The 21,226-nt window shown below is 47.2% G+C and overlaps 4 protein-coding genes across 6 annotated transcripts; 1 reads left to right on the top strand and 3 right to left on the bottom strand.

Annotated features, from left to right (window-relative positions):
* Window positions 1-2,632: 2,632 nt before the first annotated feature.
* Window positions 2,633-6,920, bottom strand: LOC117840893 (4-coumarate--CoA ligase-like 1). 2 transcript variants are annotated; one of them, XM_034721431.2, is made up of 6 exons: window positions 5,795-6,920; window positions 4,414-4,606; window positions 3,898-4,040; window positions 3,322-3,389; window positions 3,115-3,217; window positions 2,633-2,905 (listed from the first exon to the last, which is right to left on the bottom strand). In XM_034721431.2, exons 1-6 carry the CDS (start codon window positions 6,809-6,811, stop codon window positions 2,789-2,791), a joined length of 1,641 nt encoding a protein of 546 aa, XP_034577322.1. In that variant the 5' UTR covers window positions 6,812-6,920; the 3' UTR covers window positions 2,633-2,788. The 2 variants fall into 2 exon arrangements, with proteins under 2 accessions (XP_034577322.1, XP_034577321.1); XM_034721430.2 differs by having other exon boundaries at window positions 2,633-2,949; window positions 5,795-6,915.
* A 1,218-nt stretch (window positions 6,921-8,138) lies between these two features.
* Window positions 8,139-11,762, bottom strand: LOC117837370 (4-coumarate--CoA ligase-like 1). The gene is made up of 6 exons (XM_034716981.2): window positions 10,528-11,762; window positions 10,227-10,419; window positions 9,615-9,757; window positions 8,960-9,027; window positions 8,776-8,878; window positions 8,139-8,543 (listed from the first exon to the last, which is right to left on the bottom strand). Exons 1-6 carry the CDS (start codon window positions 11,749-11,751, stop codon window positions 8,367-8,369), a joined length of 1,908 nt encoding a protein of 635 aa, XP_034572872.1. The 5' UTR covers window positions 11,752-11,762; the 3' UTR covers window positions 8,139-8,366.
* Window positions 11,763-11,908: 146 nt separating this feature from the next.
* Window positions 11,909-14,603, bottom strand: LOC117837374 (uncharacterized). Its single transcript, XM_034716990.2, has 5 exons — window positions 14,102-14,603; window positions 13,715-13,815; window positions 12,856-12,972; window positions 12,683-12,784; window positions 11,909-12,266 (listed from the first exon to the last, which is right to left on the bottom strand). Exons 1-5 carry the CDS (start codon window positions 14,328-14,330, stop codon window positions 12,096-12,098), a joined length of 720 nt encoding a protein of 239 aa, XP_034572881.1. The 5' UTR covers window positions 14,331-14,603; the 3' UTR covers window positions 11,909-12,095.
* Window positions 14,604-16,020: 1,417 nt separating this feature from the next.
* On the top strand, window positions 16,021-20,912 carry LOC117837372 (putative ribosomal large subunit pseudouridine synthase SVR1, chloroplastic). Of its 2 annotated transcripts, XM_034716985.2 has the most exons (10): window positions 16,023-16,665; window positions 17,167-17,246; window positions 17,447-17,547; window positions 17,685-17,754; window positions 17,897-17,990; window positions 18,081-18,129; window positions 18,446-18,596; window positions 19,434-19,490; window positions 19,906-19,961; window positions 20,356-20,912. In XM_034716985.2, exons 1-10 carry the CDS (start codon window positions 16,137-16,139, stop codon window positions 20,414-20,416), a joined length of 1,248 nt encoding a protein of 415 aa, XP_034572876.1. In that variant the 5' UTR covers window positions 16,023-16,136; the 3' UTR covers window positions 20,417-20,912. The 2 variants fall into 2 exon arrangements, with proteins under 2 accessions (XP_072146716.1, XP_034572876.1); XM_072290615.1 differs by lacking the exon at window positions 20,356-20,912 and having other exon boundaries at window positions 16,021-16,665; window positions 19,906-19,965.
* Window positions 20,913-21,226: the final 314 nt, after the last annotated feature.

Below are 21,226 nucleotides of genomic sequence, written 5' to 3'. Positions count from 1 at the left end.
AAAATCCTCGACTCTGAACAGGCCCTAGCAACGCGAGGACCTCATGCGGCAGCACAAGCGTGCAGAAGCCCCCGCCGCACCGTCTCTGCCCGCCGTACGTCGAAGCTACGCCGCAATCGAGCTAGCGAATAATCGAAGGCTCCGTCCGTCTCGCGCGCCTCCATTCACCCAACGACGGCGGCGGATCGGGCGACTCCGACCCGTGACATCGGGGCCGGGGAGTCTCCTTCAGTCCTTTGGATCAGGAGAGGCGAAGTGCTGGTGATAGGGTTTGAAGGGGAAGGGGTGGGCTGTAACTTGTGCTACCACTGGACGGGAGCTGCGGCGGCCATCGGCGCCGGCGGATCGACGGAGGGGAGACCGAAAACCCAAACGGAAGAGGAAGAGGGCTTTTCTGCGTAAAGATACATCAAAAGAAGGGGTGTTTATGAAAAATATTGGATCGTGATTATTAATCACGATCCAAATTAGGGGGTTTTGTGAAAACATATTGGATCGCGATTATTAATTCAGGAGGTTTAATGAAAATCTCATCGGCCGGAGACATGGCGACCGACGAGGTCGCAGCTGCTGGTCCGCGGCGCCGGCGACGGCACCCTAAGGCCTAAGCCCCACACACGCTGCTTTATCGTCGGCACCGAGCCACCGGCTTTCAACCGGAGCCAGCCACCCTCGCCTTGACGCCACCATGGACGAGAATCAGGCATCAATGGAGAGGCGAGCAGCGCGTGCTGCCCTCATCAGTCATCACCATGGCGGCCGTGCTGTGCTCCATCTGATCCATCCATGCCTTCAACCTGTTTGCGGTTTTGCTCCTGCGCCGTCTTGCAAGCCAGGAGGTGTTCCCCGCAGGTTGGTGTAGGGTGGACGTAAATGGGCTGTCTTTACTGAAGTGAATGATAGTGGAGCACGTGTGACCTGCATCAGAAATTTTTCACGGATTGCAAATTCAGAGTTCAGGCCGTCCTTCGCGCGATTGACCTCCCTCACGACAGATCCTGTTCCGCTCTGCGCCGCCGCGCGCGCGAGAACGGGTGGCCGTGGCCTGGTTGCAGCTGTGCAGGCTAAGGAGACGACGTAGTCCATGGAGGCCGCCGTGCCGGTGCTGCTAGCGCCAGGTGCGGGCGGGCGGGCGAGACTGGCAGCTACACTGAACGTGTTTGGGTCTGAATGGGTCTGAACGTAGATTGTAATGGTAAATTGAGATGGATTCTGAATGCTCAAACGAATGACTGAATGGTTGTTGGATGGGTTTTGGATGCCTGAATCTATACTGGTTGGATTATTCATTAGATTCATGCAAAATTTTGATTGAGGCATCCAAACAAATTCAACTACTCCTAAAGATTCAAACCAGTAAAGATTCGAGCATCGGAGCCGCAAGAACTAACGAATCGCGCGCCCCAATTGGCTCAACGAAGCGGCAGATCGGCGAGTCGTGCATGACATCGGAGCCAGGGAATCTCTATTGGATCGGAGGAGACGAAGACCCGGTGCTAGGGTTTGAAGGGTACGGGGTGGCCTGGACATCGGCGCCGACGGATCGTCGGAGGGAGAAGGAAACGCCAAACGGAGGAGGAAGAGGGTTTTTTTTTCTGAAAAGCTATATCAAAGGTAAGGTTGTTTCTGCAAAATATTGGATCGCGATCCAACTTAAGGGGTTTTATGCAAAATATTGGATCGCCGGTTAATATGCTCATCGGCCAGAGACATGGCTGCCGGCTACGGGCCGCGACAGCCGCCATCCCCGCCGTCACGTATCCCACGCCACCTTCCTTCAGAGAACGCGCCCGTCCACGGCGCCGTCGCCGGCACCATAGTCCTCCCACGCGCGCCGCTGTCTCGTAGGCTCCGAGCCGCCGCTTTTCGAGTTTCAACTAGAGCCACCACCCTCTCTCGCCTTGATGATGCCACCATGGACGAGAATTAGAAAGTAATGGGGAGGCGACCTGCGCGTGCCCATCACCATGGCGGCAAGGTCTTCTGATCTCGCTGAAAACAGAGGTGAATTTGTTGTAGCTTCGACGATCTGACTTGAGCAATGATGAGTTTTCTTCTCAGACTCCTGAAGCAGATTTTGGTATGCTGACAGTTTCTCGACGAGCGCTTCGCCACTGGCCTCGCGGGCCGCCGCCCGCCGGACTGCCGGAGGATTTGGGCGAGCTGACGAGGATGGCCGGCGCCGAGGACGTCAGGTGTCAGCCAAGATGCCGGCAGAACAGAATCACCCTCCCTAGCACGCCGCAAGGGGCACCAACGTACACACGCAGGGTCTGAGAAGAAGGGTCTCACTCTTCACCTTCAACCCGGCAATCTGTATGTTTTACTGTTATATGGCATGACGCAGCTTCTGTATTCACTCCCAAAGCTCAGGGACATGAGCTTCAGATCAGCTCATCCCTTCAGCTACTTCGTGCGGCTGTCCAGGCCTGTCAGTCGCAGAAACTTGCATGCAATACATTTTGCTACAACTAGTATTCTTGTTAGTATGGCTGTATGCCTGTATTGGTCAATAACGTCAGATGTAGTTGCAGCAGAGCCATTACAGATTCATATAGTTTGCAATTACTGTATTGAAATGGAAATTAGGCCTTGGTAGCAAGGCCCAGTATTTGACAGAACAACATGGTGATTAGGATTGGGGCCAACTTGGAACAATATATCTGTATGTGCCACATATACATAATGTATCAGCGTCTGATGTATAAAACTGAATGTTATGTTTCATAAGCCCCACTCAGTAACATGTAAACCTTACCGCTCAATCCACAAATTTCCAATCTAGTAGCTAGAAGGCAACCAATCTTCTGAAACAGATTAGAAGTGGATTTGCTATAGCTTCGACGATCTGACTTTTGCTATGAGTTCTCTCCTCAAAATCTTTCCTGAAGCAGACTTCGGTACACTGTCCACAAAGGTAACCCTCTTCAATTTTTTGTAGTATGCAACCTAGAAAGTAGTTAATGTATTAGCAGGGTTGCATCAGTCCACGAGAAATACAGAAATACTCTAGTTCACCTAGGAATTACAATTGTTCCATGCTAGTTAGACAGGAACTGAAAGAGTTAAACAACCAACAGTCATGATTAAACCAAGGTTCCTGCACGGGCTCACCTGCTTCTCAATAAATTTCTGGACATCAACTTCTGTCAATGAACTAACAGGGGAACGCACGACATAGGCAATAGGAACTTCCCCAGCTTTGGCATCAGGAAACCTTGGAAACAAGTAGAGCTCTCCATTAAGATACAACAAAACAAATATTGGAAAAGGAATACTATAATCAGCTAGGAGCCCCCCAAATTAAGTGGCTCAACTCACGGAATAACAACAGCATCCAGAATTTCCGGATGAGACAGAAGTAGCCCTTCAAGCTCAGCTGGTGCAATCTGCCAGTAAAGTAAACAAAAATGTTAAATTCCACTAAAAGGGCCAATACATGATATGTTCAAAAAGACAACAATACAAGTGCATAAGGGTGTTCCTTTTATGATAGTTAGATTGAATAGTACATAAAGAATACACAGATTCAGGCCACTAGGAAAACTCCCATTCTTCCAAATAGCTATTGCCAAGGACATCTAGATGGTGTCCACAAGACCACAACACACTGTCTTTTCTAGTTATATCTGGAAATTGATTATAAAAGTTTAACTGTGTCAAGTACTCTCAAAGTCTCGATGAAAAAAAATTATCAACGTCCTTAATCTGAATAATAATTTGTTTGAATCTAAATGTTTAGTAGAACTACAACATTTTCAGCAGAAAGGCCCCAAATGATGCTGGATAAAATCTTCTTTCAGTAAGCACTTTCCAGTTACTAATTTCCAACCCCACATGATTTTAAAGGTTGCAAAAAATACAAATTTGTTTGTGAAAAAAACCAGAGTTCTTTACCTGGAAACCTTTGTACTTAATCAGCTCTTTGAGTCTATCAACTACATAAAGCTGACCTCCTTCATCAAAGTACCCAATATCACCAGTATGCAACCACCCTTCCTTGATTGTAAATTCAGTAGCTTGCACATTGTTGAAATACCCTAAAAATAATACTCAAATAAGTATGAAAATGTTTTGGACACAATATCCCTCTAGGACAGAATACAATGGAGAACTTTTGGACCTAGTCATGGGAAAAAGAAATTGTAGATGCACAGCTCATTGACAAGGAGCTTTTATAGGTGGAACATCTGAAACATTGGCATAATTTTTGTCGAAAATAGTGGCTGGTTAATAATACTAGGCATCGGTAAATTGTACATTGTCAACAAATAAGCGCAACCTAAAAATAATGCTACCAATTGGTACAGTCCCAGCATATTGTTTTTTGACCAAGTTTGGTAATTTTTTTAATAATTGATGAGGACAGGGAGAAAGAATGTAAGTACAATGGATACCGACAATAAAACTTACCTTGCATTATGTTCGGTCCTCGAACACAAATTTCTCCCAGTTGATTCGGTGGCATACATTTCAATGTTTCTATATCTACAATCTTTGCTTCAACTCCTGAGACAAGTGATCCGGTTGACCCAAATTGACGAGCTTGTCCATTTTCTGGGTACTCTAAAGATATGATCCCACTAGTTTCAGTCATTCCGTAACCCTGCAAGAGGAGCACCATACGACATGAAACTTAGCATGACAAAGCTCTTCAGTTGAAAGCTATGACATCAGTACATGTCTCATGGGTGAAAGACTGGAAGGAATGCCAAAACGAGTGCACATTTTCAACAGTTTTGGCAACATAGTGAGTACGTGTCTAATCTGAATGCATCCACAATGCTACATCTACATGATCCCATAACCATAAGGAGGTGAACCTCTTTAAGATAGTTATTACGGTTGTCAGTTAGCTCCTTAGGTGTAGGATTACTGCAGCTATGTTATGAAAATGACTTCAGCTATCAAAGACTTGTTGCTTTTTGACGATAAACCACCAACAGCTTTATAATTTATTTACTGCAGCAGGGGTTTTCCCTGATGTATTTCCCAGGGAAGAAAACACCCATGCCTGCAGATAAGGCATCCTATGTTTACAGGTGGACACATTATTCAGTTCATTGATGCTATTTTTCTTATTAGCATGCGGATTGCACGTCTGGCATCTGAATCAGCAATATCACATATAATAGAATAATTGCGCATTTGCCAACCAAAAGCGATCCATAGGATAAAACAAAACAAAAGACAGAATATATCATTGAGAAACCTATATGATTGCAACATTAAAATAGCTAATCACATGACAATGACAAGCAACACAATGCGCAGTTGACTTAGGCGTATCAATATCATGCTTCCATGTATTTTGACGTTTGGAGCGGCACTGAGATATGGGAATATGATGACTACTGAGTACTGACCTAAAAATTAACCAAAGAATTGGCCATCTTGTGCCTTTAATGGATCTATATGCCCAGGAAAAAACAAAAGGTTTGAATGTCAATTATGCGTCATCAAAATGTCACTTTCCCTGTTCGGAAATGCAAAATCAGGTCCAAACCATTCATTTGGTTTTTCCATCATCACTATTATGTCCTTGGTGAAGCAGTATCAGCAAAGTACGAAGATTCGAATTTTGTCCTCTAATCCAAATTTGAAGGTAAAGAAAACAGAATCGAGGTTAGCCTTTTCAGCGACACTGCTGGAAAAGGGCAAAACGCTGAAAAATTGGTGGTCGTTCCAACCCAGAAAGATCCCATCATCGTTATGGTTATATGAAACAGTACTACAATTCATCAGCAGATCACGATCAATTTGAAGAAGTACGAAATCGTGGGCTGTAAATTACCTGGGCAATCACGGTGCCCGGAAAGTTCCTGGCCACGACCTCCATCACGTCCTTGCCGAGCGGCGCTGCGCCGGAGCCGATGAACTTGAGCGAGCTGAGGTCGTACTTCCCTGCCCTCCCGAGCTTGGCGAGCGTGATCATGACCGGAGGCACGCAGAAGAGGTACGTGACACGGTACCTCTCCACGGCGGCCATTACAGAGTCCATGTCGAACCGCGACATCACGACGATGGCGTTGCCGCGTTGCATCTGCGCGAACGTGATGACGGACAAGCCGAAGATGTGGAACATGGGTAGGAAGCAGAGGAACACGTTGGGGCCCTCTCCGTGCTCGTCTTGATCTGCTGTCACCATGGCCGCCGCCGAGATGAAGTTGCGGTGCGTCAGGATGACGCCCTTGCTCGCCCCCGTCGTGCCGGACGAGTAGAGCAGCGCGGCCGTGTCGCTCTGCTTTATCGGCGGGCGGCGGTACTCCTTCTCCTGCGCCCCAGCAATGAGGTCGGAGTAGAGCGTGACGCTGGAAGCGGTGGCGCTGGCTGCGTCGCCGTCGAGCAGGATGGCGGGGAGGCGGAGCTCCGCGATTTTGGGAAGGAGTTCGGACACCGTGATGGCGAGCTTGGCCCGGGCGTCGGTGGCCTGCTTGGCGATCTCCCTTGGGGTATAGAGGGGGTTGGCCGTGGTGGCGACGGCACCGAGGGCGGTGACGGCGAAGAAGCAGACGGGGTAGAGGACGCAGTTGGGGGCGAGGAGGAGGACGACGTCGCCGGGTCGGACGCCCGCTCGTGAGGCGAGAGCGACGGCCGTGGTGAGGACCGCGGAGCGGAAGGCGGCGAAGGTGAGGGTTTGGCCGGAAGCGGCGTCGGCCAGCGCGAGCGCGGAGGGGCACGCGTCGGCGCGGCGGAAGAGGAGGTCGGTGAGGGAGAGCCCCGGGTTGGAGTCGATGCGCACCGCCGGGCGCGGGGAGCGGTACACGCCGTCCGCGCCATAGCCCGCGGCCGGCGCCGCCGTTCCGGCCATTGTCTCTTGCGCGGTCGCGTTCTTGTGTTGTGTTGCGCCCGAGTAGCTCGTGCAAATCGCTGGCAGAAGAGAGTGGCGCGTGCGTGGAGGTGGTGTGCCTCCGCTTTGTCTTGTCGCCTCTACTACGTCCAGATTCTGACGATATCAAGTGCGCAGTAGATTACAAATGGTAGCAGGGCACGAAGGGTGATTGTCTTTTATCGAAATTAAAATTAGATCAAAATATGTCTGAAAAATCATGTGTTGGCGACAGGACCCATAAGAAAAGTGTTCAAAATCACCGCATGTCAGTGTGTCTCCGTGTTCATTTTGCGGGTTCAAGTTGGATCTGTTCATCCGTAAGACTGAAGCGCACTCCCTGCATGTGGAGATAGAAAACCTGCAAGCAGGGAAAAAGGAACACACACCCCCGGGTCGAACGTCTAGAAAGGGTTGGGTTGAGAGATCGAGACGAGATCAAGCCGCGCGCGCTTTGACTTTGAGCGCTCTTTGATTTGGTTTTTGCCCTCCTCGCGTAAGCACACATCACCACATCGTGAATTTGCCATGCGCTGCCGCTGCCAGCCTGCCACTGGCCACTGGGACGTTTCAAAGTATCAGGTCACTCATCGTTTTCCCACTACTAGTATAATTGCCTGATCCGATGCCTATTGTGATATTGTCCACTAGCAATGGTGTGCAGGATGGACAAGCAACCGGCCAATTTTATTCTGAAGAAGAAGAGAGCCTCGAGAACCTCACATGCGGCGTCGCGCTCGCCACATCTGGCGCTGGTCCCGCGCCGGCGCCTCATGCACCCAGCTCCACGCGGGCTTGGAGCTGACATCGAACCAACACGCCTCCACACGTCGGCCTCCCGCGAGCTGCGGCGCGCGCCGGGCCACGCCACGCGCCACCGGGGGGGGGGGGGGGGGGGGGGGGGGGGGGGGGTCCCTCTCGCGAGCCGGCCCGCAAGGCGACGCGCCCGCACCGCGGCGCCGGCACCGGCGCCGGCGAGGGAGGCGTTTGACGTGCCGAAAACGACGGCGTGGTGTCTGGTGTTATTCGTGAGGGTCCTAGGGAACTCTGATACGATACGCCTTGGTTGGGCGTGGCTGCCTCTGGCCCCGTCATCGGTCGCCTTCGTGCCGTGCGGACGGCCGGACCACCCAATCGGCACAGGTGGAGTTCCGTGGGGATAACCGAGTCCTGCTCCGGCCCATCGGTGTCTCTTTCCCGCCGGATGTGCCGATTCAACGCTCTTAATTCTGGCGATTGGATCAGAGTCACTTGCAATACCCCTTATCAGAGTCACTTACAATACCCCTTTTGTACCTACCACAAGTGATGCGGATGCTAAGGAGTGCATCCAACTCGATTAAATTTTTGCTTGGAAATATCTTCTCGTGACATCAGCTAGAGACCATAGTATTTCACTGCTCAATGCTCATACATCACGGGTAAGGGTCGGGTTCAATAAGAGTCGCGCTATAATAATATATGATTTTGAGCTAAAAATAGATAGATCTGAGTTCGATTGTGAATGAGGTATAAAGGCCATGATCCATTACCACCTCTAGGCTGCACCTGGCTCAGCCTGGGGTTCCTCTGGACTTCGGAGTGTGGAGCCGGAGGACTGACGCAAGCGCTGGCTCACTTGGCCGATCAGCTCTCTCCTTAAAATCTTTCCCGAAGGAGATTTTGGTACACTGTCCACGAAGGTAACCCGCCTCAGTCTTTTGTAGTGGGCGACCTGCAATGCAATTCATGAACAAAACCACAATGTGTATTTCTATGCCAGTAACAGCTGGGTAGAAAGAATAGATACAAACCCACTAAATTTCGTAGAAAATCATGTGTGGTACTTGTAAAATCAATCTAGAGTAAATACTACATTTCATTTTTCAGCTATAGTTTACGCAACACCCGCAAAAGTACGATAGCAAAAAGTTAAATCAAAGTCAAGTTTCCAAGGACAGCATCACCTGCTTTTCGATAAAACTCTGGATATCAGCTTCACTCAAGGAGCTTTGTGGTGCTCGTACAACATAGGCAACAGGAACTTGCCCGGCTTCAGCGTCAGGAAACCTTACAAACAGGTTAAATTCCTCGTTAAGTGATAAAAGTCAACAAGTTTCGAGCTGTTCAAATTCAGGCGGCTCAGCTTACGGGATAACAACAGCATCATGGATTTCTGGGTGAGACAGCAGTAGCCCTTCAAGCTCAGCCGGCGCGATCTATAAACACAATATTTGCCTTAAAATAAATATGGATATGGCCAAAGAATATAACAGCTGCTCATGAGTGGTTCCTTTCATGATAGTTAATTAGATTTGATGTTGTCTCGGTTACACACCTTTGACTATTACATATTATACGTTATGTGATTTTATTAGTGTAGTATGTTGTGATCAAATATCAATAATTTGTACGCACACTATCCAAAAGTCCAAACTAAACAATAATCGTGGAAGAGGGAGTAGTAATCTATGTAAATAAGTAATTATAACATATTTTCAAGAAAATATACCCATAAAAGTCATGGTATGCCCAAGATAAATTGCTATGATATCTATTGCATAATTTTATAAAATAATTGGTCATGGAAAAATAAGAAGACTGCAAGTGTCATATCTACCTATATATTGATGCAAATCCTTTTTGTAGACTTTTAAGTAGGTCCTACACGCACAAAGTCGGTTGATAGTTTGTAAAACAAGCATAGGCGCCTAAGTGAGATTGGCTTATATAAGTAAAAAATCTTCTTTGCCTAAGCAATGGCCTACTACTTTCTTTTTGAGAAAAAAAAAACTAATACTTTTACCTGGAATCCTTTGTACTTAATCAGCTCTTTAAGTCTATCGACAACAAAAAGGCGACCTCCTTCATCAAAGTATCCAAGATCACCGGTATGCAACCACCCTTGCTTGATTGTAAATTCAGTAGCCTCCACATTTTTTAGATAACCTAAAAGTCCACAGTCAAATTACCCAAATCAGTAGGGACTAGGGAGAAGCTATGCTCTATTATCTCTCGAGGATGATTTTCATACACATATTGACATATATGCTTCATAATGCTTAGCTTAGTATGTATATATTGTATCGTAAGTAAATGAATGCAAAAAACAAAATAATACTAACAATTGTTTAATTGCCCATTGCCATATCATTTGATCGAGCTTCAGTATTGTTTAGTTAGTTAGCCAACAAATAGAAGTCAATCCCCTCTTGATTTTTCTTTGACAACATGCATGAAAATGTTCTTCATTAAAAGGAAGGGCAAAAACTCATACAATACCTTAATGGACAAAAGGCCATTTATTTGATTACATAGCTCAAAAGAACACATTAAAGCATGGAAATTCATGCAGAAGGGACCCTCTTGAATAGAATGGGTTGAGGGGTCCTTCTGCATAAAACAATTTATGCAGTACCTTGCATTATGTTTGGTCCTCGAGCACAAATTTCTCCTAGTTGATTTGGTGGCAGATGTTTCAGTGTCTCTACATCAACGATCTTTGCTTCGACTTGTATGACAAGTGTTCCAGTTGATCCAAGTTGACGAACTTTGACCCTTTCTGGATTCTCTAAAGTTATGATACCACATGTCTCGGTCATACCGTACCCCTGCAAGAGGAGCACCATACGCCATAAAACTCTTTACATCAATAGTGTTCCGTTATTCAGAAGACCACGATTACAATTGTAAACTGCAGTCACGAAAGCTCAGTTTACCTGGACGATCTCGGCGTCCGGGAAGTCCTTGGCCACGGCTTCCATGAGATCCTTGCCGAGCGGCGCGGCGCCGGAGAGGATGAACTTGAGTGAGCTGAGGTCGTACCTCCCGGTCCTCCCGTGCTTGGCTAGCGCGATCATTACCGGAGGGACGCAGCACAGGTACGTGACGCGGTGGCGCTGCACGGCGGCCATCGCGTCGTCCACGGCGAACCGCGGCATCACGACGACGGCGTTCCCGCGCTGCAGCTGCCCGAGCGTGACGACGGAGAGCCCGAAGAGGTGGAACATGGGCAAGAAGCAGAGGAACACGTTGGGGCCCTCCCCGCGCGCGTCCTGGTCCGACGTGAGCATGGCGTGCGCCGCGATGAAGTTGCCGTGCGTCAGGATGACTCCCTTGCTCGTCCCCGTCGTGCCCGACGAGTACAGCAGCGCCGCCGTGTCGCCCTGCTTGGTCGCCGGCCGGCGGTACTCCGCCTCCCGCACCCCGTCGATGAGGTCCGAGTAGGGTATAATAACGTTGGTGCTCGGAGGTATAGAGGCGGTAGCGCTGCCGGCGTCGTCATCGACATCGAGGAGGATGGCGGGGAGGTGGAGCTCTGCAACCTTGGGCAGGAGGTCGGCGAATGTGATGATGAGCTTGGCGCGGGCGTCGGCGACCTGCGTGGCGATCTCTCTGGTGGTGTAGTGTGGGTTCGCCGTGGTGGCGACGGCGCCTAGCGCGGTGACAGCCAAGAAGCAGACGGGGTAGAGGACGCAGTTGGGCGCGAGGAGAAGGACGACGTCGCCGGGGCGGACGCCCGCGCGCGTCGAGAGCGCGGCAGCCGCCGTGAGAGCTGCGGAGCGGAGCCCGGCGAAAGTGAGGGCGCGGCCGGTGGCGGCGTCGACCAGCGCAAGCGCGGCGGGGCACGCGTCGGCGCGGCGGAAGATGAGGTCGTTGAGGGAGAGACCCGGGTCGGACGGGATGGGCACCGCCGGGCGCAGTGAACGGTACACGCCGTCCTCGCCGTAGCCCGCCGTCGGCACCGCCGCCTCGCTCGTCATTCCCCTCTTGCCCCCGTGCTTCCTCGCTGCGTCCGACTCGCTCGTGAAAATCGCCGAGCAGGAGGAGGGCACCTTCCATCTCGTTCTCAGTGCACTGATGTATGCATGGGCACACTGACCAACTACCCAATCCGTGCTAAACATTTCACGTGTCGGAGATGATAGCATGTGAAAAACCATGTGATTTGACGATTTGCTTCTGCGAACTGCTTGGTCGCCTCCTGGCGCCACAGAGAAGTCCCTCTATCGTTTGAAGCCGGAGAAGTTCGTGGCAGATGCTGAAGAGTCAGAAACAACACCCACACACCAATAATGCTCAAATAATTCAGTCCAGGAATTAAAACAGGTACAAACTAAAAATGACAATTGAGTATATGCACAATGGTGACCGGGTCTGTACAGGTAGAGATTGAGTTCACAGTTTCTGCACAATGCACAATCGGTGGCACAAAGCGTGCAGCGGATTAGAGTGGAGTATATGTACAGCGTAGAATCAATTTTGTTAATGTTTCGGCTCTGGACATCTAGAATAAGTCCCACTGCCAATAGATCTTGTCGACGATGCCCCCACCGCTCCGCACCGCGACATGGAGGGTCTCTGACGCTGGAGGAACACCCCACAGCAATGGTACTGCAACAGACATTGTTAGCTTCTCCTGGAGGCCGTCATTGCTCGCCTTCTCTGCGGTGACAACCTGCAAAAATGACGCCCTTTACAAACTAATGATAAACATGGGCTAACTCAATGTTACATCCAATGCACAAGGTGAGCTGAGACCTACTAACCATACATCTCTAACATTTATATATCCAGATATCCTATCCACTTCTAATTCTGATCGATTAAACTTTATGGTGTCTTCCTTTGCTCAGTAACAATGCATAATTTAGCCGTGCTTGGTGCTGTGCCCTCATTCCTTTGGCACTGTCTTTTTCGCTGAAGCAATCTAAGGTCAATAATCCGTGTGTGGCGCTCTTAGTTTTCGTTCTTCAAAAACAAGGAAATAAACATGGCAACTTTTCCTTTATTATACATAGATCAAGGCACGCCAAAGCACCTATGAAAGAAAGATTATTGCACATGTATAGTTCATCATATAGCAAAACATACCTCACCACCATGCTCCAATACTGTATCTTCCACTACATCACTTAGCATTTCAATGGAACGACAAAAGCCGAAGATGCATAATCTTCTGCCCATGTCTAGGCCCTGAGATATCAAATTGTATTACTAAAAGAAAGTGTAAATTTATGAGCAAATGAGAAGTAACAAATATTTACATTTGTTGCTGCTATGTTAAATAGTGCTCCAAGACAAAGACTTTGATTAGGATCCATGTAAGAGCTCTCCTGGAAACGGCGCAACTTTGGTGTACTCTTTAATTTCCGTTGCCTCTTCTGATAAAAAAATAACTCACATGAGAACAAAAGTCCAGATAACATCAAAAACACTGATGAGCTCAAAGTAAAACTAACATCTTTGGCAAGTATATGAAAGTCCAGATACAAGAATACAATAAATACTCTTATAAAGTTCCTATCAGTTTATCAGTCTGACCTTCTCTGACCTAGAACCATGGGGCATTGCTGTGTGCTATGAAATGCAAGATCTTTCATGTTTATAAGGTGCAGCTAGAGATGCATGTGACTAGAGAAACTAGCTGAAAAGTGTTCACATAATCACATCAAAATGGACTTTGTACCTGTTACTGATTCTGCAGTGCACGCATTTGTTGTACAATTAATATTTTAGTTTTATAAAATGGAGTGTAAATGGTGAGATTCTGCAGCAATTTATACATAATGTATAGTTATCTGAAATTTACTCTTCGTCTTTTTGAGGCGAATTTTAGATGCTAATAATCACTACTACATCCTTCACAGCTTTTGTAAATAAGGTACATTGCAATGCTCTATGGTGGTGAGCTAGTGTTTACTATTGAACACTGAATGTGATGCTGAATATGCATAATATTTCTTAATATGTATCTGTTATGCCTAAACAAAAACTGAAGCACATATAGAATAGTTACAGAACACTGTGGTATAATACCAATAAACCTAGAATAATTTACTGCTGCTTAGTATAGTGCACTGGGCTTTCTCTCCAACAGTCAAGAGATTTGTATAGATTCATTACCTCAGAAGAACTAACTCGACGGGGAACCAAGGAACCCCCAATTTGGACGAGCCCATCCGAAGTGAACAGTGTGACCCTGTCTTCTGGCACCCACTGAATGTCTGCTAGGACACAAATTGAGCCCTTTTTAGAAGGCGTTAGAAATGTGTATATAGAAAGCACTTACAAAAAGCAAACAGAAATATGTAAAATAATGAACCCATTAGCCAATCTTATTGGCTTTCGACAAAGTACAAGGCAGCAATTGCCGCATCAATCATTAGTAGCGTCGAGTCTTAACCCACGGCACACGGTTCCAACTCCCAACACAGCATAGCATTTGGGCAAGGTCAACTCAATGCAACGGAAGCATTTGGGCAACGATCGAGAGGTAGCCGGCGAGCTTACCGAACCCGGTGGTGAGATCCAGGGATTGGTCCCAGGGGTACGGCCCGTAGAGGTCCTCCGGATCGTCCTTCCCCGCCCGAGCTCGCAACCGGTGGAGCGACCGCGATCCGGACCTGCCGCGGCGGAGGGGCCGGGACCTGGCGTGGAGAGGGGAGGAGAGGGGCCTCCTGGACGCCAGCGAGCGGGGGAGGGAGGAGGAGGCGGAGGAGAGCGCGGCGGAATCGGCCATGGGAATGGCGAAGGCGAGGAGTCAGAAAACGCGGCAGCGGCAGCACGGCACTGGGGGATCGCCGATCGCGGATAAAAGCCCGAGGGGGATGTTTGGTTACGGTCGGCGCGCTCGTCTTTTTCCTGTGGTGGTCGTGGATTCCCCTTCCCGGGAGGTGGTGGACTTGGTTCCGGCCGGAGCTTTGCTTGGCGGTGGTGGGTTCCCTTTCTCCTTCCTTCCGGTCATCCGGTGGCTGTTCGTGGCCACAAAAGCGAGGCGTCAGGCGTGGGATCCCGGACGTTGGCTGGTTTCTTGTTCACGCGGTGATTGAACTATTGAAGGCGTCAGATTCAGAGGAGGAGCCGGGATCTCCGGTGAATATTCAAGCAATGCTTGGAGATGGAAATGGAACCGTGACAGTTCTGTTGCCAACCACCAAATTGGAATGGGACGGATGCATGTGATGACCGTCTTGTGATTCAGTTGGCTGGCCTTTTGCTCGCTGTTTGTTACTTGTCCAACTTGAGAAAGTGCAGAGCGAGGATGTTTTAGCGAGATACTGTTAGTTTTGCATTAACATCTACTAGGTTCTCAATTTTTGTTGCTCAGTCACGCTGTGATTACTTAATTTTTTTAACCGGGTTTATATTTCGTTCTTACAAAGACATCTTTGAAGAAAAGAAAGATTACAGCCTAGTCCTTGCAAGATCCTCCATGTCGTCCTCATCGCCGGCGATCGGAGCAACCACACGACACACTCTCATCGCACCAAGGTTGGAGAGGAGATATCGAGCTTGCAGCTTGAAGCCACCTCCTTCCTAACGAAGAAACTTCATAATTTTTCATTGCCACCGAGAACAGCACGTCGAACACATCGATGTGCTCTACAACCGCTGAACGCCCTTGCAGAAGAAGATAGCCATCGGCCATCGCATTGCCGGGAATCAAGAGATCTGGCGCCTTAAGAACTACCAACAACCTCGACTCGCTGGACAACAACACAACCCGAAGGGGGAGTAAACCACCAAAACAGGTGGGAGACAAAATTCAACCCGATTTCTCGACACGTTGGTAGACATACCTCCCAAGACTTCTGCCAGAAAGACCTGCCACACCGCCGACGGAGACGAAGAAGGGACAATAACCTGAACAGCAACGCGTCGCCGCCTAAGGACAGACTATCCTCCATGGATTCTCACCAAAGAAGGTAACAACAAGCTTGCCGACGCAGACACCGGGTCCACCACCGTCGCAACCTCCGACAACTCTCCAGAGGAACAAAAGGACCAACGGCCATCTATACAACGCCACCAGTACCTACCCTACTATCTAACTATCTAACTATAGTAGATGCAAGCTAAGATTCAACCGCCGATTCGTTCGATCCTCCTCCCCCTTCAATGCTGGTGAGGGCGCCAGAGGCAAGGACGACTACGAATCGGCGGAGGAGATGCGGCATCTCCCTGAAGTCGCTGCTTGCCGCTGTAGCAAGGGGAAGAAGGATCGAGAGGGGCTGTGATTACTTACCTGATTCACAGAAAGTTTTTTTTGGGCTGCAACACAACGAAGCCGAGACAAATGGGCCCCAGCCCACATAAGAACTGTGTATCGGCCGGAATGGAACTGGGTTTTCAAAGCCTGGCCCAAGATTTGATCAGGTCAGTGTCTGGTGTTGGCATATCACCTTCCCGTCTCGGTCGGCGGTAGCCTCGGGCTCGCTCCCACCAGCTCGACTTGGAGGCGCAAGCGCGGCGATATCCGATAAACCCCACCACTCCTGCTCCGCAAGCACCCGCCCCGGCAGGCTCCGCGGCCATCGTCCTTCTCATGGCCCTCACCACCGCGGCCACGGCAGTGGCCGTCTCCCTCCACCCTCTCCTCTCCCGGCCCGCCTGCATCCTCCGCTTCGGCCGCCGCCTCCCTCCCCTCCTCCTCCGCGCCACCTCCTCCGCCTCCACCTCCAGCGCCCCGGACTTCAACATCACCTTCGCGGAGCCCGCCCCGGCAAAGAAGGCCTCGTCCCCCTCACCGTCCGCGCAGCCGCTGGTTCCGTGGATCGTCCGCGGGGAGGACGGGAAGCCTCGCCTCAGCACCTCGCCGCCGCCGGAGGTGCTCCAGGCCATCGCGCTCGCGGAGGCGGAGGCTAAGAAGGCGGCTAAGAAGGAAAGTCTCAAGGGCCAGAAGGGTGCGGTTGCCGCCGCCGCCGCTGCTTCCAGTGCAAGCGTCAAGGCCAAGGAAAGGAAGGCCGCCCCGGCCGCGCCGCCCAAGTTTTCAAAGGCAGCCAGGAGGTTCTACAATGAGAATATCAAGGACCACGAGCCACAGCGGCTCGCCAAGGTCCTTGCCGCCGCAGGAGGTAGTCCTTGCCCTTCTGTAATTTTGGACTTCAAGAGCTTGACTGCATTGAATCAAGTAGTGATAGCTTAAGGAATAAGGAGTAGTGCAGATAAGTTAACTTGCCTCATTTTAGATCAGAACAGTTAGAGACGGATGCTTTTGGTATTAAATCAGTGTTGATTTTAGTGATACCAGTTGTTGTTAGTACCATAACGATCTCCTGGGTCCTAGCGCCTAGCTTTTTAGGCCAAATGAACTCGCTAGAAAACTCAGATTGTTCTCCTTCAGATTCATATAGCTTCACAAAATTGGTTGCTTCCTTCTGCACACTTGGTTTGTGTGCTCTTGATGCTTAAGCAGTTCAGGTTTGCATTTCCACTTTTCATTCGTAATATTGGTGAAGTTGAATTTTCTCTTTAGTTCATTGTGAGTAACTCTAGAAGTATGACATTTTACTCTTCAACACTTTTGGTTTTGATTACCATTCTCTGTTTTGATGCTTACTGGATCACTCTTCCAGTGGCCTCAAGAAGAACCAGTGAGGAGCTCATCTTCCAAGGGAAAGTGACTGTCAATGGCTCGGTCTGCACTTCTCCTCAGGTACGAGAAGAGATACTAGTTTCGGTACTTAAGTTTCTTACATTCATAATAATGTTTTAGCTGCATCCAAATTTGTCTGCTGTTGCTCTTACAACAACAATGGTTTGGTCCGAGAAAACTTGAACTGTTTTATATGACTTTTGACTTTCGACCAATCTTTTCCAGTGCATTACTCGGATAAATTAATTCATTTTATACAGACCAAAGTTGACATTGCAAAGGACTCTATCTACGTTAATGGGAACCGCATTTCCAAGAAGCTGCCCCCAAAGTTGTATTTTGCTGTGAACAAGCCAAAAGGGTTGGTCTCTTATTTTCCATATTTTGCTTGTGTTCTGCATCAATCATGATGTGCTGCGATTATCTTGCATTCCAGTGAAATATTTATCAGAGAAAAAGAACCATCAATTTTATGAATGCTGTTTCCATTTGCTACAGGTATATCTGCTCGTGTGGCGAAGAATCGAAGTCTGTTGTCTCCTTATTTAATGACTATTTGAAGGGCTGGGTATGTGATATGTTCCATAACAGGGTTTTGCATAACATTCATATTATTATTGGTTTTCACAATAATTGATGAATCAATAAAAGTCTGACTATGAATCATCATATATTTTCCCAATCTCTAATATACCTCTGCATATTTACAGAACAAGATTCAACCAGGGCTGCCAAAACCACGCTTGTTTACTGTGGGTCGTCTTGATGTTGCCACAACTGGTTTGATAATAGTCACAAATGATGGTAACTTGATCATACTTGGTAATATGTACCTGGAAAAGTTCAGATGTTGGTCATCCAAGACCTAAACTCGATTTTTTTCCTTCCTTCCAGGCAAGTTTGCTCAGAAACTTGCGCACCCTTCTTCAAATGTAACAAAGGAGTAAGTTTAACTCCTTTTGTGGGTTTATATGTTATTTAGTACTGTAATACAAAAGTAACATTACTTCCACTACTGTTAACTATTCAATTTTTGTAGCACGGATATTTGGTAATGTCTTCTTGGTACCACCTTGAGGTATCCATTATAATATGAGAATTATGAAGGAAGACCACTAGAATCGTATCAAAATCTAACTTCAAAAGTTCTTATGCTAGGTTTCCCAATCATAAATCATTTTTGGAATGGTTGCTGGGCAATGAACAGTAGGAAACGTGAATATAAATTTGAATTTGACAGTTCTTTTTCAATGTTGCAGATATGTAGTAACTATTGATGGTGCTGTGCACAAGAAACACCTCATAGCTATTAGTGAAGGCACAAAAATTGATGGGGTCATGTGTGTACCTGATTTAGTAGAGCCATTGTCTGCACAATCAGATACGAGAAAGACCCGTCTTAAGATAGTGGTAATTTTTATTTCTAGCTTGCTTTGTTCTGTTATATTCCTCATTGCTTGCTTTGCTTGTTCACTCAAGCAATGTGGGTGTTGTTTATCCACAGGAATATGAAAAGATTGGGTGATTTCGCTTGTTCACTTAAACCAAAAATATATCCTAATAACTTATCCTCTTACTCTTTATGAGCTATGTATACCCACATGAATTTTCTTTCTGGATATATCATACTATCCTGTGGGTTGTGCCTCATTTGGTACTTGGTAGGCTTGGTTAAGTGCTTGGCGAACTTATGAAGTTCATCACAATGTGCGACAAGCAAATAATTCCATCAATAATTTGTTCAGAACTAAAATAAATTCCAATCTATGTAAGTTACCTTTTGCAATGTTTGGAACTGTCCTAGCCTGCAGAAATCATGCTGCTGGTATTAAAGAAACATTTTACTTCAACTTGTTCGGAATTGGAAAAGCATTATTACCTGTTATGAACTAATGGTGGATCTTTTTCTTTCTTACTGATTCAATGCTTGGTGGAATGGGCATATTGTCATCTCGATGTAATGTACATAGGGTGCAAGAAATGCTACTTGTTATATTACAACGTTTATATTCACCTTTTCACTATCGCTGTATTGTACCATATTATTGGAAAGTGTCATTTCACACGTTGGTCGGTTAAGGAATCCAAGTGTGTGGTTATTGTTGGACGTACTAGCATTTTAATTTTTAACATGCCAAGTTGTTGTTTAATTGCTGCAAATAGACTTGATTGAAGCAATGTTGTAAACATGCTAAGTCATTGCATATTGTTTTCTACTTGTCAGTTGATATTGTTGACTTCTCGCAGGTCCATGAAGGACGAAATCATGAAGTTCGTGAACTTGTACAGAATGCAGGGCTAAAGGTTGGTTTGTACGATCAGTGTCTTTTTGTCAAGTTGTTACTACAGTTTATTGTTCATTCATATCTTAACATTTCTTTTCGCACAAGAAGTTACTGTATTTATTTGGGTCTATGTTTGAGATGGTCGCATAATGCTGTTTTTCACCTTCTGTTTCTCACTGGACTGTTGGAATGTAAGCTAAACACACCTTACAACCACATTGCTCCCCTGGCACATATGAGTAACACATGATGGCATGATGGGTGCACACATTGCTGTACACTCACCAATGCACATAAGCCACTGCTCTGTCATTCTTCACATAGTTTGGCTGGCACTGTACCTGGATACTATAGAATGTAAATCTGTGAGCAACATTTTTTCTATTGCTTTTTCCCTTGGGAAGTAACTGATACTTAATCCTTCTCGCTGATAGGTCTATGCGTTGAAGCGTGTTCGGGTAGGCAGGTTCCGACTTCCAGCAGATCTGGGGTAATGTACTTTACTGTATCAGTGTGTGTTCCACAGATACTATTCCTTTTGCATGCACTGATACCATTCTACTCTCTATTTGAGCAATCTGTTTTTGGAAAGAGCAATATTTAATATACTCATTTTATAAAAGTATCATTTGTGTAAATCTGGCACATCAGGTGCGGGGTGCACTTTTCATAAAATCATGTGCCTGTAGAAATAGATAAGTGAATGCCAGTCTTGTGGGTGAATTTTCTGACAGAGGCAGCATGTATTTCTAGTCTAGAAGCCAAGCTAGACAATTGGTAGACATTCAGTACACTGCTTTTTTTTGGTTAATTAACTATGTTAACAAAGAGAAGGACGTGAATGAAAAAGTGAATGTTAACACTTTATTATGTTAATTTTTCAGAATTGGGAAGTTTGTTGAGCTCAAACAGGCTGATATTAAGGCACTAGAAGGAAACAACTAGACATGGCTGGCTGATTTCAAGGCACTAGAAGGCAACGCCAAGAGATGACTCGAGAGTTCCTTAACTGATGATTTTTGAACTAATGCGGATCAGCACGTCTCTGTCGACAGATGGCGGCAACCCTTCTGACAGTAACAATTCAGGAGCTGGCCGGCTGCTACTCCACTTAGAAAGCCACTGTCTCCTGGATCTCCAATGGTGTGGTGGCGTTGGCTGATAGGCAAGTTCCATACTTTTGCCTTGAAGAACCTATGAACTGCTTCGCTGACCAACCTCCAGATCCTATAAGACAGCAGAACCTCCAACTCCTATAGTGCAGCAGCGTTTGGTCAAGGATGGAACATTGTCGAAATAGCAAAACTCATGTCTCATGATAGCATGTACTCTGTATATGGTGTAAATCTACATGCTCTTAAGCGGGCACATGAACCATTTGTCTGACGGTTTAACAGTAATTGATAGCTGGCGAGTTATTTTTGGCCAGATTGCATTGGAACTCGTTTACTGAGCACTGAATTAAAAAAAAGTCGTTTATTGAGCTGGAAATTATTCTTGTAATCGTGTTATTTCTTCACTGCTATGTCAATTGTCTAATAAATAATAAATTAAACGAAGAACTATTCTTTCATGCAACGGTCTTTTGTAAAGCAGTCACTGATTAATGGGAACAGGAACAACGCTGAAATTCTTTTTTTATCATGCAAAATTCAAAATCGAGGGACATGAAGCGTTTTTCTCTCCCATTCAGGAACCGACAGCCGAGCCACCGCAAATCGGGCCCCACCCCATTTGGGAATCGGGGAGGCTCCT

The sequence above is a fragment of the Setaria viridis genome, chromosome 9 (assembly GCF_005286985.2).
Source record: "Setaria viridis chromosome 9, Setaria_viridis_v4.0, whole genome shotgun sequence".
Taxonomy (NCBI): Eukaryota; Viridiplantae; Streptophyta; class Magnoliopsida; order Poales; family Poaceae; genus Setaria; species Setaria viridis.
This window is presented reverse-complemented; position numbering and strand designations above follow the sequence as displayed.

Coding starts and splice junctions, on each gene's coding strand:
- LOC117840893 (XM_034721431.2), bottom strand. CDS start 6,811: ATGGCCGGAACGGCGGCGCCGGCCGCGGGCTATGGCGCGGACGGCGTG. Junction 3,390..3,897: donor TTAAGTACAAAGGTTTCCAG/GTAAAGAACTCT, acceptor CTTTACTGGCAG/ATTGCACCAGCTGAGCTTGA. Junction 2,906..3,114: donor AGAAATTTATTGAGAAGCAG/GTGAGCCCGTGC, acceptor CTTTGTGGACAG/TGTACCGAAGTCTGCTTCAG.
- LOC117837370 (XM_034716981.2), bottom strand. CDS start 11,751: ATGGTTTTTCACATGCTATCATCTCCGACACGTGAAATGTTTAGCACG. Junction 10,420..10,527: donor CGGACGCCGAGATCGTCCAG/GTAAACTGAGCT, acceptor CTCCTCTTGCAG/GGGTACGGTATGACCGAGAC. Junction 8,544..8,775: donor AGAGTTTTATCGAAAAGCAG/GTGATGCTGTCC, acceptor ATTGCATTGCAG/GTCGCCCACTACAAAAGACT.
- LOC117837374 (XM_034716990.2), bottom strand. CDS start 14,330: ATGGCCGATTCCGCCGCGCTCTCCTCCGCCTCCTCCTCCCTCCCCCGC. Junction 12,785..12,855: donor TTAACATAGCAGCAACAAAT/GTAAATATTTGT, acceptor TTGATATCTCAG/GGCCTAGACATGGGCAGAAG. Junction 12,267..12,682: donor TATTGGAGCATGGTGGTGAG/GTATGTTTTGCT, acceptor TCATTTTTGCAG/GTTGTCACCGCAGAGAAGGC.
- LOC117837372 (XM_034716985.2), top strand. CDS start 16,137: ATGGCCCTCACCACCGCGGCCACGGCAGTGGCCGTCTCCCTCCACCCT. Junction 17,991..18,080: donor GATAATAGTCACAAATGATG/GTAACTTGATCA, acceptor CCTTCCTTCCAG/GCAAGTTTGCTCAGAAACTT. Junction 18,597..19,433: donor AGACCCGTCTTAAGATAGTG/GTAATTTTTATT, acceptor GACTTCTCGCAG/GTCCATGAAGGACGAAATCA.